This window comes from Falco punctatus (genome assembly GCF_963210335.1).
Source record: "Falco punctatus genome assembly, chromosome: 2".
Taxonomy (NCBI): Eukaryota; Metazoa; Chordata; class Aves; order Falconiformes; family Falconidae; genus Falco; species Falco punctatus.
Window position 1 is genome coordinate 466,937 of NC_137581.1, and position 15,898 is coordinate 482,834.

Consider the following 15,898-nt stretch of genomic DNA (forward strand, 5'->3'; position numbering starts at 1 on the left):
TTGTGGAGGATTTGCCTCTGGAAATCATGCCTACAGAGTACTGTGTAGATATAGCCCTGCTGCCTCTGTAGTCACACACCAGAAAGTTTGCACTGAGGAGCTCACCAGTATTTTAGTGTGAAACCTGCGTGTTTTCTTGCAGGGAATGGTAACTTGTGGAATTCATATTTTTTTAGGGACAATAAACAAAGTGATGACTTTAATCTACCCTAGCTCATTCCTGGCATAAAGCCTACAGGAAATTAGCTGACTCATACTGGCCAAGCAGCCAGCTGGGTGGGGGTAGTTTTTAGATAAACATTTTGTTATCAAAACCTGTCCAGACTTTGTTTATGCTTTTTCACCCTGCACCACCCATTCTGCAATTGGGGGGGGGGGGGGAGAGGGAAGAGGGAAGGGCAGTCCTGCTAACAGTGGCAACTATTAATAATATTCTGGATGCGAGTATCAATCAATGCTCAGTGCCCGGTGTGAACTGAGCATGATGCAGTAAAAGCAACGGTTAGCTGAACAGACATGCTTATTTTTAAAGGGAAAAAAGGGCATACCTATATTTCCCCGTGTCTCTGACACTGTTTGCACTGTGTCTTTTCCCAGCTTCATCCACATTTATGGGCATCCCACTCACTGTCCCTGACCCACTGGAGGGTATTAAAAGCCCTCTGTGACCCATAAATGCCCCTTCTCACACACCTTACTCGAAGGAAAAGGTATTTTGTTTCTGGTGTTGAGGAGGACTCTGAGAAGGTGAGAAGATGATTTGTAGTAAAACTCAGAGTTTTTTCCTCCCTGCAGGGAGTCAGGGCAGGCACAGAGTGTGGTGTCTTGGTCAGGAGACCAGGGTCACAAAGAAACAGATTCTTACATGGTTTTTCATAGGCTTCATGATAAATATTCATAAACTTTTATATGAATGTGATTGTTCATAGACTTTAGGCAGAAATGACTGAATTATTTGAACAAGTTGGTGTTCTCCTGCAAGTGAGGTGTCTGGGGGTAGAAATGAGCCAAGCATACCTCTCAGGTTAGATCCTACATGTCAGTACAGCAAGGGAGGGCTGGGCTCTTCCCACTGTTGTGGTTCCTGCTGGCGTACCCTTTCCCAGGAGCAGGGACGAGGGTTTCCATTCCCTGCACCTGGCAGCAGGGTAGGACCGGTACAGTGCCCACTGGCACTGCCCGTGGCTTCATGCCCCAGCCCCAGCTGCAGCTAGGGGGTAACACCCTGGTTCATGTCCCTACAGCAAATAGATCCTGCGGGATGTCCTCTCCCCATGCTGTTTTGCCTGCTCCCATTTTGTCTCCTGCATGACGGCCGATATGGGAACTGATAACCCACCCGGGCGATGCCCGGTGCAGTGCGGTGCTGGCAGCACGACAGGTCCTGGGGGCGGGGGGGGGCTGATAAGGCGGTGCAGGAGGGTGGGCACTAGCAGCAACCCGGTGGCATTTTGCCTGTGTGTTCTCTCCCCCATGCACGCACCCAGGCAGTGCTCAGCTTGATTTCTCATCATGTTCCAGCACACCAGCCCTCATGCATTAGGTTTCCTTAAGAAAAGGCAGATGTAGGCAGCTCTAATGAAGATTACTCATCCCTATTCCATTGAAAAAAACCTCTACAGCTAAAGGGGGAAAGAGATATTATCAGGCTGAAAATCTCCCTCAGTATTTTCTTCCTTTTAATTGACTTCCCTCCCATTCCTGTATTTGCAGTAAAAGGCTTGAAGACACTTGTCAGGAGGAACATGGAGGAAGGCAAGCCCTGATGTCCAGACAGGAACTTTGTCAGGTCTTTAGCTCCACTGCAGCCTGGCCGTCCAAATGCCCCTCATCTTACCCAGCCCCCAGACCAACAAGATCCAGTGCCTCTTACGTAGCCCAATCCAAATCCTATGGAAAACACCAGGGAGACAGTGGATTGATTGCCCTAGGTGCCTTGAGATCAGGATCAAAGCCCATGTGCTTTCAGCAAGGACAGCATTTATTGGGGCTTTATGCAGAAAATAAAACAGGAGAGCCCCCCCACCATCATGTAAGGGCTCCTGGCAAAGGTGCATTGCCCGCAGAGTGCTGGGGGGTGTCCCAGGACAGCAACTCACATGAAGCACAAATATCTCTTCCTGCCAAAGGAGGTTGGGCACAGCCTGGCTGAACGTGGGGTGAAACATGAAATACAGCAACCTTGTCAGGGCAGGTTCAGAAGGGAAAGGCCCTGGGCTCCTCCAGGTTGGACACAGCTTTTTGCTGCTTTTTGAACACAAAGGAGATCCCACAGTGGAAACCCTTGTGTTCAAAGCCCATTTCCCCTGCCTTTTATGGATGTGGATGAAAGCAGAAATGGGATGACAAGGGTGATACTTTTTAATACTTGCTCCCTGTCCAGCAGCGCTGCATCTAGGTGGTCCTTTTACATCTGAGGGGAGAACATTTGGATAAGCTTCCTCACACTCCAAAAGGGACAAGTAAACTAAGCAGGTCAAGTTCTGTTACAGGAGGAGGAAAATAGGGTTAATGCAGATTTCAGCTGCAAAGCCTGAGCATCCTCTGGACAACTCCAGCATTGCTCACAGCTGCTGGTGGTGCAAGGAGACTGGAATCCTCCTGCAGTACAGGTATCTACACGGTTTCCTGGTGGCAAATCCCTCTAGGTTGCTCTGCCACAGGATGCATTTTGGCAGGGGCATTCATCATTTTGCTGATAGAGGCTAAAGCAAGGCAGAGTCCAGCATTTGGGAGAGTCAAGGCACAAGGCTCTCACCCACTGAGTCCCATGCACTTATCATAAACTCATAGAATGGGTTGGGTTGGAAGGGACCTTCAAGACCACCCAGTCCCACCCCGCTGCCAGGGGCAGGGCCCCCTCCCCCCAGCCCAGGCTGCTCCCAGCCCCGTCCAGCCTGGCCTTGAGCCCTGCCAGGGATGGGGCACCCACAGCTGCTCTGGGCAGCCTGGGCCAGCGCCTCGCCACCCTCACAGCAAATAATTTCTTCCTAATATCTAATCTAATTCTACCCCCCTTCGATTTAAAGACATTCCTCCTTGTCTTATCACTACATGCCCTTCTCCAAAGGTCCTCATCCATGATAAAGCATAGTGGACTACTGCACAGCGGATTGCGCAGTCTTTTCTCTGCAAAGGGGCCCACATCTGGTAGGTGAAACAGAGAATTGCCTGCACAGAGGGGAAGGGATAAAGCTCTTGAGCTCAGGATAACAAGGGGCCCCTTCTCAGGATGCCACACCCTGGCCATCCCCTTCTGCTCCACCACTTCTGGGGACCCCCACCCCAGCCAGCCCCAGCCAATGACCCCACAGCGCAGGACAGGGAGGAGCTGCTGGCAGGGGATAAAAACCTCCATGGGGTCTGCAGCTCAGCTACAGGGTCTGTGTCCTCCTGCCGCTCTGAGCGAAGCCGCCTGCCACCATGGTGCACTGGTCAGCTGAAGAGAAGCAGCTCATCACCAGCCTCTGGGCCAAGGTCAATGTGGAGGAATGTGGTGCCGAGGCCCTGGCCAGGTAGGTCCATCTCCCAGGCATCTGCTCAGCTGCACCCTGGATAGACAAACCGTGGCAATTGCATTTGGGAGCGTTAACATTGTGTCCGTGTCCCTCTGTCTCTCCCCAGGCTGCTGATTGTCTACCCCTGGACCCAGAGGTTCTTTGCTTCCTTCGGGAACCTCTCCAGCCCCACCGCCATCCTCGGCAACCCCAAGGTCCGTGCCCATGGCAAGAAAGTGCTCACGTCCTTCGGGGAAGCTGTGAAGAACCTGGACAACATTAAGTTGACCTACGCCAAGCTGTCTGAGCTGCACTGTGAGAAGCTGCATGTGGACCCCGAGAACTTCAGGGTGAGACATGTTTGCAGTCCCAGCCCCTTCCCTACCTCGGGTGGGAGAAGTCAGATTTTGCTTTGAAACGGTTGGTATTTCCTCCAACAACTCTGTCCAAGGGTGCTTTATGGAAACAGAGTCCCCCTGTAGTACCCAAGCATGGTGATAGCTTGTGCAGGACTCTTCGCAAGATTGTGGGTGACTTTCACAGTGAAAAGTCCCATTTTAAGTACCATCACAGTGATGGGGAGATTGTTACCTGAAGGAGGTCTGGTCAGGGACAAAAGAAACAAACCCCAGGGAAGGTGCAGCATGGGCTGGAGGAATTGGAAGCAGAGGGAAGCAAAGAAGAGCATTTAAGGAAATCATAGGTCCTATAGCAAGATGAGCGGCTAGCGTGCCCGAAAAGCACAGAGAATGGGCTGCCTGTCTGGATGGGACACTCCCTGCTCCTCCAACAGTTTTAAATAGAAATGGATAATTTTCTCCATTTACATATAAAGGAGAAAAAGAATTAAAAAAAAAAAACAACACAAAAAAAAACCCAGAACAGCATTTTGCAGGGTGGGTCTCAGGCCAAATTGCTTTAGCATCCCCAAAATGGTGGGGAATAGTTTCAAGGCTCTTTCTTTCCTTTTTTTTTTTTTAAGACTGAAGCAAATACTGTTTTTCGAAATCCCAGAGATTTCTAAGGAACGACTGAGGATTTTGTTGTAGCAGTCCCAGGGAATGGGGAGTGAGCCAGTCGCCATAAGCAGCCCTGGAGCCTGAGGGTCACTTATAGGAGGCAGAGGGGCTGAGGAGAAAGACGAGGTGTGTGCAGCATGTGAGTCCTTTCAGTAGGGAAGTCCAGCCTCAGGGAGAAGTCAGGAGAAGGGAAATGCAGCCTGTGGGTTACAGGGTGGTGTTGGTGGGGGATGGGAAGGAGAGGGACCAGAGGGAAGTCTGCAGCAGGAAAACCAGGGAGACAGAGAGTTTGCATGAAGGAAGAAGCTGTTTAGAGCTAAAGACATGGCAGGACAGGGTAGGGCTGGTGGAGTTGTGAGAAGCAGGAGCACAGAGCCTTCTCTGAGAGGTTGTGGGTGCAACAGCTCAGCCCCAGTTCAGGGATGCCAGTTCCCTGCTCTGGGGTCTGCAGTGGCACAATGCTTCAAGCAGCACTGAACCTGTCTGTTTTCCTCTTTCTCCTCCAGCTCCTTGGAGACATCCTAATCATTGTCCTGGCTTCCCACTTTGGCAGGGATTTCACCCCTGCTTGCCAGTTTGCCTGGCAAAAGCTGGTCGGTGTCGTGGCTCACGCTCTGGCCCGCAAGTACCACTGAGCATCCCAGGACCAGCCGTGCAAGCAAGAATTCCTGCTCCACCACAAGCACCTCTGAGCCCGAGGAGATGCCCTGTGGGTATTGACAGGCTGTAGCCACCAAATAAAGGCTTTCCAGCACTGTGTCTGCAAAGTCTCTGTGCCAGGAAAGTAGGGGGGCCAGGGGAATTTGTGCTGTTCCAGACAATGCCATCCATGTTTGGGTACATTTCTTATTTCTAAGGGCTGTTGCAAACAGTTTCCTTAACTCTGCAGTGCTGTCTCATGTGTGTTCCCTGCTACTGCATGCTTGGGTGTCTGTGAAGACGAAACCCACGCAAAGGGCCCTGACACTTGGGGCTGTTTCAGGGAGGGCCATAGCAATAATGCGAGATTGTGAAGAATCCACATCTGGTCTCCCAGCTCTACATTAATGTGAAATAAGGTGAAGCCAGCACCATCTGGAGCACAGAGTTGCCAGCCAAGCTGCTGCTGCACTTTGGGAGCTGGTGCCTGCCTTGCCCTGCTCTGCTCTAGGGCTGGGAATGGACCATCTCCTTTTAGACCAGCTGATGCAGGAGAAAACCTTTCAACACTGACTCTTGGGAGGTTCAGGAGATGTCCACTTCTTCTAGCTGTATCAGCTGGTCTAACAGGAGATATGCTTCTCCAGGGGGCATTTTTCATGCTGATGCACATAGCAGATCCTCATCCCCAGGCACCCACAGTCCCAAAGACCCCCTCTGTCCAGACCAAGGGGATTCAGTTCCCAGCATCACCCAGCGAAAAAATCCCACCACACTAGCTGGTATTGGGGCTTTGCTGTGCCTGGCCCTCCTTATCCCATCCGAGGGGCCTTCATGGTGCACGGAGCCAGGCTGTGTGTCAGGCTTAGTCATTCCTTCATTGGAACAAAGATGACAAATTCAATTATTTTTTAGCTATTTTACTATACCAAACAGAACCACCACCACCACCCCCCCATAAAAATAGCCAGGACTGTGTCTATCTTACTCTTAAATCTTTTCTTAAACCAGGACTGGAGACACCTTGCACAAGGGGGCTGACAACCAGTGCTGTTTACAGCATCTGGCACAGCAGAGACCTGGCTGTGATAGAAGTTTCTGGAGTTACCAGGGAGGACACAGTTGTTTTGGACCATAATCTTTCAAAATCTGCCCTCATCTCACCTGGATTCTGCAGGCTTCTCCTATGTGCCAAATCTGTGGGGATATGGAGAAGAGCTGAGCTCCTGGAAACGCTGTGCAGCCAACAGCAGCGCAACCCATGTGCTGACCCTGCTTCAAGCAGGGCATCAGGCCAGAGATCCCTGGAGTGCCCTTACCATTCTGTGGTTCAGTCTGAGTTTGCAAGGCATTTGCTTGCTTTGCTCACCTATGGCTTAGTTTGAAGGGGTCCATAAAGAAACAAGTTGTAGGTGCCTTTGTAAGTTAGAGACTCACAGAATCACAGAAGGGTTCGGGTTGGAAGGAACCTTCAAGTTCATCTTGTTCCAGCCTCTGCCAGGGGCAGGGCCCCCTCCCCCCAGCCCAGGCTGCTCCCAGCCCCGTCCAGCCTGGCCTTGAGCCCTGCCAGGGATGGGGCACCCACAGCTGCTCTGGGCAGCCTGGGCCAGCGCCTCGCCGCCCTCACGGGGAAGGGTTTCTTCCTCACGTCCAACCTAAATCTCCCCTCTCTCAGCTTCAAGCCATTCCCCCCTGTCCCACCGCTCCCTGCCCTTGCCCAAAGCCCCTCCCCAGCTTTCCTGTCGGCCCCTCCAGGCACTGGGAGCTGCTCTAAGGTCTCCCCGGAGCCTTCTCCTCCCCAGGCTGCACAGCCCCAGCTCTCCCAGCCTGTCCCCACAGCAGAGGGGCTCCAGCCCTCTGACCAGCTCCGTGGCCTCCGACGGGCCCGCTCCAACAGGTCCGTGTCCTTCTGATGTTGGGGGCCCCCGAGCTGGACACAGGGCTGGGCAGGTGGGTGTCTCACCAGAGCAGGGTCAAGGCTGTACAATCACCTCCCTCGGCCTGCTGGTCAGTCTGCTCTGTTTGGATGCTGCAAAGGAGAGGATTGAAGAGAGGTGGGAGGAGCATGTAGATGTTGCCCATCACCGCGTGTAAGACAGGTGTGCCTCTTTCCCAAATCTGTGCAGGATGGGCTAGACATATTCTGGGATGAAGAAGACTGAGACCACACAATCTTCAGTCCCTTGCCCTTGGAGGCAATGCTGAGAGGTGTCACAAGGACCATGGTGGAGGACAACAAAATGAAGAGGAGAACTGAACCCTTGGTGAAGAAAATTAGGTTTGGGGCATAGATGCTACTGAATGCCATCTCTCTGGAAGGCAGACAGGTCACCGTGAGATGGAGGCAAATGGGATGGGACAAGGCACTCCTTGGTCACCAGGCAGTCAGAAGAGATAAGGAGACAGGGTATGATCAGCTCTATAGTCCTCTGTGGTTGTGTCAGCCCTGTTTTGGCTCCCCTAATGCCTGTTGGCATGGTCACACACCACCATGGGGGGCAGAGAGCCATCAGCTTATGAAGGGGCATGGAAAAAAGCACTGCTGACTCCAGGAGGGTGAAGGAGCACGTAAGGAAGAGCTGGGGCACATTTATCTCATAATAGACATTGTTTGCAGTGGTTACAGGTTTTAATAAAAAGAGGTAGTTGACTAGATGTGCTAGGATACTTAATAGAGTGTGCACAATGAAAAATGTGGTGGTGCATTTTGTGATTATGAGAGAAACATTCCTGTCTTCTCTACAGTAAAATCCTCTTGTTAAATGCTGTGGCACATTGCTTGCAAATGGAAACTTAAAAATCCAGCTTAGAAAATATAATGAATTAATCAAACCCCTGAGCCTTTTAAGGAATTCTTATTTGCAGTTTAATGTCAGCCTAAGGAGCAGGCTAACCAGGGGACTCTCAGGTAGAATTATTTTAATCTGTCTTGATCTCCACACTTACCAAAATAACAGGAGCAGAAAAAAAAACCCAGTTCACTTCTTAGCACAAGCCAAAAATACTCTTTCACTGACTGTGCTGCCCCTGGTGGGGTTATATATAACGTAAGGCACGATTTTATGCCTCTAGAGGGAATATGCTGTCAGGAGTGTCAGCATAATAGAGCATTTCAGAAGACAGGTCTTGGAACTGGTGGGACTGGAATACAATCGTAACAAAATTCAGCCACCCATGTGATATGTTTGTTGTTTTTTCCCCCACTATTTGAAATGAGGATGAATGGTAATGTACTTGTTCTGATTTTGAAAAAGATGTTTTAAAGCTGTTGAGAAGTAAATAAAAAGTGGTATTAGCTTTTTCTGGTTTCCCTCTTTGTTTTAGTTGCCCTGTCCATAAGATGGGGAAAATAAAATGTATCCATCTGTAAGAGGGTTTATTGGGATTCCACTGCTGATGTTTGAGAATGCAATGTGTACATGACAGTGCTTTTGCATGGCCAAAATATAGGCTCACCCTACACCCATGCTGGTACATGCTGCACCTGTGAGCACTGCATATCCCTCTCCCCATCCCTTCCCCAACTCTCTCTCCCCAAACATTTGCCATGGTAGAACTTACATCTTTTCAAGCATACAGAGGAAGAAGAGTGAGGCACAGCTTTTGCACTGAAAGGCTTGCCAGGGATGGGTGTGTTTTATTTCATGGTTCTATGTTAAAAGGGAAGACAACTCTTGGGGAAACTTTTTTTTTTCTTTTCTTTTTTTTTTGTGTCATTGCTGCTCTGACCACCAGTTCCTAAACATTTATGATCCTTGTCTTTGCTCGTGTAGTATTTACCCTTGTGCTGCTGCCAGGGTGGTAGCAGCTCAAGGTACAAATGGGAGTACCATTGCCTTCCTGGACTGTGTAGTTGTTTTGCATTTCATGGCCTCGGCCCCTGCAGCAGGTCCCAGGTGACTGCCATTGCTGCTGAGATTTCACACAGGCATTACAAAACCAGACAGCTTCCTCTGCATGTGAAATGGGCAGAAGCGAGGTTCCCTTTCACTCCGCATCTTCTGCGTAAGGACTTCAGCTGAACAGAGGTAAGGACATCTGAAGGCTCAATGCACTTCCCTGCCAGCCTTGCTTCATCACTGATGTTTTAATTTTGGGTGGGACATTTTCAGTTCAGAATTTGTGCTAAAAGGGAGCTTTGGTTCACAGCCAGCTTGCTTATCTGTCACTGTGCATTCCTGCAGCTCTTTCACATGCTCCATCCATGCATCCATCCACCCACCCATGCACCCATCATTCTTCCTTTGTTGTGGTTTAACCCCAACAATGTTCAGTGAACAGCCCCCCTCCCCCCCCCTCGAGGTTTATGGCTGAGCACAGTCATCTGGTATGGAATATCCTGTTGGTCAGCTGCAGTCCTGGCTGCATGCCTTCTCAAGTCCCTGTGCACCCCCAGCACAAGTGGGGCAGCTGGGAATAGACCAATTAAATTTCTCATGGCACAGTCATGCCTTTAGCCACAAACCCTCCACTTAAGCAATGCCACGTTCCCTGTTTACATAGACAGATGGAGCGCAAATTCCTTAGATGAGCATTTTATAACAACATTTGTTGGTGGTTGTTTTTTTTTTTACTTCCAACCCCAAAAGGTACTGTCCCTGTGTTCAGAGCTTCAGCCCTTTAAACATTGCTTTTCTTTTATGATTTGTGTTCCACATAGCACTGTATTTCCCTGAGGTCTCTGTGGGCTGTGGACTGGAAGCCCTTGGCTACAGTTCTGTAGAAGAAATGAGAGCTGGCTTTGTGTACACATTGCTTAATTTTACCCATAACTGTTACTGTAAGAACAACATTTCTGCTAAGAATTATAGTTGCTGTGTATATTACTAACACAGACATCAACTGGAATACCTGGCACTTCAAATAGCTTGGTGTGCTATCGTTAAGAACTGCACTAACAGCAACAACAATTAGAACAGTAAATAATCTCTGGAGTGGAGGGAAACAACAATGTCCTAAATTTGCCAATGCCTTACCAAATGTAGACTGGCAGGAGTGAGCGTGTCCCCTCAGGGTTCAGAGTGGGTGACAGATAAATTCTGGTAACTGCTACTGCTTCTGTAGCTCCCAGGGACCCTTGTCAAGGAACACAGTGCCACGATGCTGGGTGCTGCACAGACACAAACCAAGGGGAAAGCTGCAGCCTTTTCCCCTTTGCCTCCTGCTGAAGGGCAGGTTAAGCGATAGCAAAGTGTGCAGGTGGAGGACAGAAGGACAAGCAGGACCGTATCTGCCAAGAGCCAAGCCACGGTCCCAACTCAGCAGGCAGACAGGGGATGGTGGTTTGCAGAGCTCCAGGCAAGGCATCCTGCACAGGGTGGAAGGTAGAAGGCTGAACATCCAGCAAGCAAGCTGAGGGAGCTGGCTGGGCAAGATGGTAAGTGCAGGTAAGGACAGAGAACAGGCTGGAGGCACAGCCTGGGAGCAGAAACAGGCATCTGGCATCTGCTGCAACAGCCCATGGGCAAGGGGAGGGCTGCCCAGAGAAGCAAGGATGGTCAGAGGGACCATTGTCCTCCTGCTTTGTCCTGCATGGAAGTGCATGGTGTGAGGCTGTGTGCATCAGGGACTGAGAGCAGAGGTGGGGAAGGGGCTGGGGACTGAGGGGAGAGGCTGCAAAAACAAAGCTGAAGAGGGACCCACATGGATGCAGAGACCAGGACCTGAGTGCCAGGGAAGGACAGCAATGTTGCGTACAGCAACTGAGAGGAGAGGCCATAGCAATGTCCTGGGATGGAAGTAGCCCCTGTGTGATAAATGATGTTACTATTGACATTACAGGGGAGGAGCCTGGGGAGAAAATAAAGCAAGAAACAGGACAGAACTGGCACATCAAAGTGCTCATCTCTGCTCTGGCACATCTTCAAGGAGGAGAAAAGAAATGAGATCTTCATGTGAACCGTTCATTTTCATTGCCTTGTGAAATCTAACCTGGCATCAACTTTGAAACACTAATAAAAAGAGGGGCTTTAACCCAGGCAGAGCATCAAGGTGGGGCAAGTATGTCCCCAGGGAACAGCAGCCATGCCCTGACTTTCCTGCTGACTGGCGTTCCTGGGATGGCTCACTTCCAGCACTGGGTTTTCTTCCCTTGCTGCCTGATGTATCTCATCGCAATGCTGGGAAATGGCACCATCCTGCTGGTCGTGAGAGCCAATCGAAGGCTCCACCGGCCCATGTACTACTTCCTTTCGATGCTGGCCACCACAGACCTGGGCCTGACTCTGTCCACCCTACCCACGGTGCTGCGTGTCTTTTGGTTTGGCACTGGAGCGATCAGCTTCCCGCTCTGCCTCACCCAGATGTTCTGCATTCATGCCTTTTCCTTCATGGAATCCTCAGTGCTTCTGGTCATGGCCTTTGATCGCTATATGGCCATCTGCTGCCCACTGAGATACTCCTCCATCCTCACCAGTGCCAGGATTGCAAAGATTGGGCTGGGGATGGTCTGCCGCTCTCTGATGGCGCTCCCGCCCATCTGCCTGCTCACACGACTGCCATTCTGCAGGTCCCACGTGCTATCCCACTCCTATTGCTTGCACCAGGATATGATACGGCTGGCGTGCACAGACACCACCCTGAATAGCCTGTACGGCCTAACTCTGGTGCTATTCATCACCCTAGACTCAGTGCTCATCATCTTGTCTTACAGCATGATCATTAAGGCCGTGGTGGGCATCACCTCCAGAGAGGAGCGGACCAAAGCCCTCAACACTTGTGTCTCTCACTTCTGTGCTGTTCTTCTCTTCTATGTCCCCATGGCTGGCCTCTCCTTTATACACCGGTACAGGAAAAATGCTGCACCCTTCAGCCAGATGCTCATGGCCAACATCTACCTTTTTGTCCCGCCTATGTTGAACCCCATCATCTACAGCATGAAAAACAAGCCCATTCGCAAAGGCCTCCTCAGGTTCCTGTGTGCAAGACTGGCCTGGCCTGGCCATGGCCAGCAGCCCAGGAGTCATTGAGAAGCGGGAAGCTTGCCTACATGAAATTCCCACAAGAAATGACAGATGGAACATAAGCAGGAGTTTAAGAAAGGCAAAAATTAATGGGATGAGCACCTTGCAAAGGATGCTCTAACTGTCAGAGGAACACTTTTTAAATGCATCAAAAGCAGGAATCTGTCTGGGAAACAGGTGAGCAAGGGTGAGAAGCGTACTCATGGGTGATAAGGCCGCAGCAGAGAAGCTCAGGAATTCTTTCCATGGGGTTTCTATACCTGGCACCGTCTTCATAGCAAATGGATTAGAGGATTTTGATCAGTTCAAAGTAAATATGGAGGAAGTGTTCCATCAAAGAAAGATCAGTTAGATATCACTAACTCCCAGAACCAGATATCATTCACCCGAGAGTCTGGAAGGAGCTTAGATGTGAAGCTGCAGAGCTGCTGTTCAGGGTGCAGCACTCTATTGCAAATGGTCATGGTGCTGCAGGGCGGAGCATCCCTTCAACTCCGCCTGCAAAAGGGGCTCCATGGGGTTCCTGAGACCTACTGACCAGTAGCCTTGATTTCTCTCACTGGTAGGACAGTAGAGGTTGTGGTAAAGAATAAAGTCACTAAGCGTATGGGTAAACACGTATGGGTAAAGCTGTGGTGGAGCCAGCCAGGCTACGGCAAGGGGAGATCCTGCCTTGGTGCTCTGCTGGACTTCTGTGAGGGGGGCTCCAGCTGGAAGGATCCCATGGCCATAATACACCTGGATGCCCCAAAGCCTTTGACTAATGCTTTTAATGAAATTACTTTGTAGGGGGATTGGAGGAAACTCTTCGAGGGATGAACAGTGGGTTTAAGTAAGGGTAGGCCATTTTCTGTCCAGAGAAGACTCAGCAGTGTCCTCCCCAAGGGATCTCTGCCAGAACTCCTTTCTTTCTGCATTGTCATCAGTGACCTGGATGAGGGAGCGCACAGTGAACGATCACAGCTTGCAGATGATACTAGGTCGGCCAATGTACTGACAGCAACTGTCTTCTGTAGTTTTGTAACATTGTTAAAAATTTAATTGCAATGACAATAAATTCTTGGCTCCACATAGATGGTGTGCTTCCTTTTGCCCTAACAAGCTTTTGAGGGTACCACAGCCCCAACAGACACAGAACCACCATGACACTTGGTAACACCTGAATGAGTAAGCTATTATTTGGACCACAAGTCCCATGCGAGTGGGTCTAAAATGAAGGAGTTTGAGGAAACTCTTGCTGCATGGTGGTATGTATACGTAATCCATCTGTGGATAGTTCTGCTGGGCTGCTATGAGAGACAGGGAAATGCCATGAAGCTTGTTTGTCAAACTCAGTGCTCAACCCTGAAACCCTAGGAAGAGGGCTCAGCCTGAGGCAGGCGGCTTCTGTTGTTTGGATCACATCTGAGAAATCTGATCAGGAAGCCTGTAAAGCACTGATGGCCATTCAGTCCATGGTCTGACTTGGAGTACACAGGCATTTTTTGTTAGTTTTCTGTCGTTTCCCTTGGATATTCATGTGCCTATTTAGGCTTCAGTACATACCAGTGTTCCTTGGTTGTTCTCAGTAATGACAGCTTTCTGTAAGGGAAAAAAAGAAAACGGGATTTTTTTGGGCCCTTCTTAGCCCATCCTGAGATGGTGGGTGCTTCAGGACCATGAGGAAGGCCCTGCCTTCAATGTACAGCCTTGTGCACAGCAAGGCTGTGACCAGCACTGCTATCAATAGTTTTAAGTGCATAGCACTGCTTCGCCTCTCTGCTTTCTCACCCTATGCTGAAGCAATCCTATTCATAAAGATGGAAATTAAAGCAGAGGGAGGCATGGGGAGCAGGCAGGATATTCTGGGGTGAAACCAACCCCAACTGTCTGCTTTAGGGGGATCTGAGCCACTCTTCTGCAGGCTCTGTCTTGCTCAGATCTCCTACTGGGGGGTAGGGCATTAAACACACAGTGCGCATGGCAGCACCTCATTTCAGGGGTCCCCAGTGGGAGCTGGCTCTCCTATTGCTGTAATACAGGATGGATGGTGGAGCTGCAGTGTGGTGGCTGAGCTGGACCTACTCACACCGGCTGGGGATCTGACCTGAACCCTTTTTGTGTATAATCCCGCTCCTGTTATGCCCTGATGGTATCGTGAGCTGGGTGCTGTTGCAATGATATTGCACAGGCTCCATTTCCATTGTGGGTCCGCATTGAGGCATTTGGTTGCTGGTCACAGAATCAGTATCACAGAGTGGTTTGGGCCGGAAGAGACCAACCCCCTGACATGGGGGTTCCAACCCCCCTGCCATGGGGGGACACATCTTCCACCAGACTAGGTTGCTCCCAGCCCCGTCCAGCCTGGCCTTGAGCCCTGCCAGGGATGGGGCACCCACAGCTGCTCTGGGCAGCCTGGGCCAGCGCCTCACCACACGCACAGCAAAGAATTTCCTGCTAGTATCTAACCTAAGTCTGCCCTCTTTCAGTTTAAAACTGTTACCCCTTGTCCTATCACTACATGCCCTTGTAGAAAGTCCCTGGTCCAGGCAGAGCAGGTGAACCATCCCAGCTGCTGTGAGTCTGCAACACCCTGGAGTGGGCTGGTTACAGTCCTAGGGAAGGGAAATGTCTGGTGACTTTCATCTTAAACACCTCTTGCACATATGTAATCTGTGCTGTAGTGCAGGCTGCTGCACTAGAGGCGAGATGGCTGAGCACCTCTAGTTAGCATTATATTTCCCATGCAGATCCATCCCTAGGCAGTGCTGGCCAGGAGGATCAGCTCCCTTGTTCTGACAGGACCCCTGGGTCCAGCTGACCCAGTGCCGTGGTGAAGGCAGATAACTCTTATCCCGACATGCCCATTGCTATGTCTTCCTTGTCTGACCAGAAGGGCCATTAGCTTAGGAGGCTGCAGTTGCAAGTCCTCAGGCAGTGACAGACCCTGCACTATTGACCAGGAAAGCATACGAGACTATAGATACTGTGACACCCCTTTATATGGCAAAGAAAATGCTGTGGGCTTCAAAACAGGGTAGACTTCACCAACTGCATAAAGGTTAAAGGTTCAGGATCCTCAGCACTCAAATGGATGGCAGGCTGGAGTAGAGAGCATCTGCACTGTTATTCACCAACTGTTCTACCATATGCAAAAGCTCTTGAGTCTTCTGTGTCCTACATCAGGGCCTTCTTGGAGTGAGAAGTTTGTGTATCTCTCTGCAGATCTGTTTAGTTTTGACACTGTAAATAGCAGGGTTTAGCACAGGGTGTACAAGGAGGTAGATACTGGCCATGAAGATACGGATCAGAAGAGAGGGAGATTTCCCAAACCTGTACACCATGGACAAGCCGATCATTGGGATATAATAAATCAAACCAGCACAGATATGAGAGATGCAGGTGTTCAGGGACTTGAGACGCTCTCACTTGGATGCAATACACAACACAGTCTTAATGATCATGATGTAGGACAAGATGATGGACAACAAGTCTAGCCCAAAGGTGACCAAGAGGACAAATAAGCCATACATGCTTATTCACCCTGATATCTTCACAGGGCAGCTGGAGCAAGTTGGGGTGCAAACAAAAGTGAGCCAGCATGTGGGACTGGCAGAACGACAGCTTCTTCAGAAGTATTGGCAAGGGGAGCAAGAGGCTAAGGCTCCTGATGGCAAGCCCCAGCCAGATGACACCTACCCTGGGGCTGGTCAGGATGGATGCATACTGCAAGGGGTTGTAGATGGCCATGGAGCGGTCGAAGGCCATGGCCCACAGCACCCCAGAGTCCAGGATGGAGAAA

At 50.4% G+C, this 15,898-nt stretch overlaps 5 protein-coding genes across 7 annotated transcripts in view; 2 read left to right on the forward strand and 3 right to left on the reverse strand.

Annotated features, from left to right (window-relative positions):
* Positions 1–15,498, forward strand: LOC308058711 (olfactory receptor 51I2-like). 3 transcript variants are annotated; one of them, XM_080374971.1, is made up of 3 exons: positions 1–2,612; positions 7,282–9,183; positions 10,937–15,498. In XM_080374971.1, exon 3 carries the CDS (start codon positions 11,158–11,160, stop codon positions 12,121–12,123), a length of 966 nt encoding a protein of 321 aa, XP_080231097.1. In that variant the 5' UTR covers positions 1–2,612; positions 7,282–9,183; positions 10,937–11,157; the 3' UTR covers positions 12,124–15,498. The 3 variants fall into 3 exon arrangements, with proteins under 3 accessions (XP_080231097.1, XP_080231098.1, XP_080231096.1); XM_080374972.1 differs by having other exon boundaries at positions 1–747; positions 1,714–2,612; positions 7,282–15,498; XM_080374970.1 differs by having other exon boundaries at positions 7,282–15,498.
* LOC308058727 (hemoglobin subunit epsilon) lies at positions 2,948–8,455 on the forward strand. The gene is made up of 4 exons (XM_080374992.1): positions 2,948–3,515; positions 3,625–3,847; positions 5,023–5,225; positions 6,167–8,455. Exons 1-3 carry the CDS (start codon positions 3,424–3,426, stop codon positions 5,149–5,151), a joined length of 444 nt encoding a protein of 147 aa, XP_080231118.1. The 5' UTR covers positions 2,948–3,423; the 3' UTR covers positions 5,152–5,225; positions 6,167–8,455.
* The window catches only part of LOC308058713 (olfactory receptor 51H1-like), a 51,980-nt gene continuing 39,604 nt past the window's right edge, over positions 3,523–15,898 (reverse strand). The window contains exon 3 of the mRNA XM_080374974.1: positions 3,523–3,551. The gene's annotated coding sequence lies outside the window, so the exon portion shown is untranslated. The remainder of the gene's footprint in view (positions 3,552–15,898) is intronic.
* The window catches only part of LOC308059133 (uncharacterized protein), a 21,358-nt gene continuing 19,040 nt past the window's right edge, over positions 13,581–15,898 (reverse strand). Inside the window, 1 exon segment of the mRNA XM_080376071.1 lies at positions 13,581–13,698. The gene's annotated coding sequence lies outside the window, so the exon portion shown is untranslated.
* LOC308058721 (olfactory receptor 51I2-like) overlaps positions 15,515–15,898 on the reverse strand; it is a 1,857-nt gene continuing 1,473 nt past the window's right edge. The window contains 2 exon segments of the mRNA XM_080374986.1: positions 15,515–15,632; positions 15,634–15,898. Of these exon segments, the coding sequence (XP_080231112.1) occupies positions 15,522–15,632; positions 15,634–15,898 (376 nt within the window). The 3' untranslated portion in view covers positions 15,515–15,521.

Coding starts and splice junctions, on each gene's coding strand:
- LOC308058711 (XM_080374970.1), top strand. CDS start 11,158: ATGTCCCCAGGGAACAGCAGCCATGCCCTGACTTTCCTGCTGACTGGC.
- LOC308058727 (XM_080374992.1), top strand. CDS start 3,424: ATGGTGCACTGGTCAGCTGAAGAGAAGCAGCTCATCACCAGCCTCTGG. Junction 3,516..3,624: donor GGTGCCGAGGCCCTGGCCAG/GTAGGTCCATCT, acceptor GTCTCTCCCCAG/GCTGCTGATTGTCTACCCCT. Junction 3,848..5,022: donor TGGACCCCGAGAACTTCAGG/GTGAGACATGTT, acceptor TTTCTCCTCCAG/CTCCTTGGAGACATCCTAAT.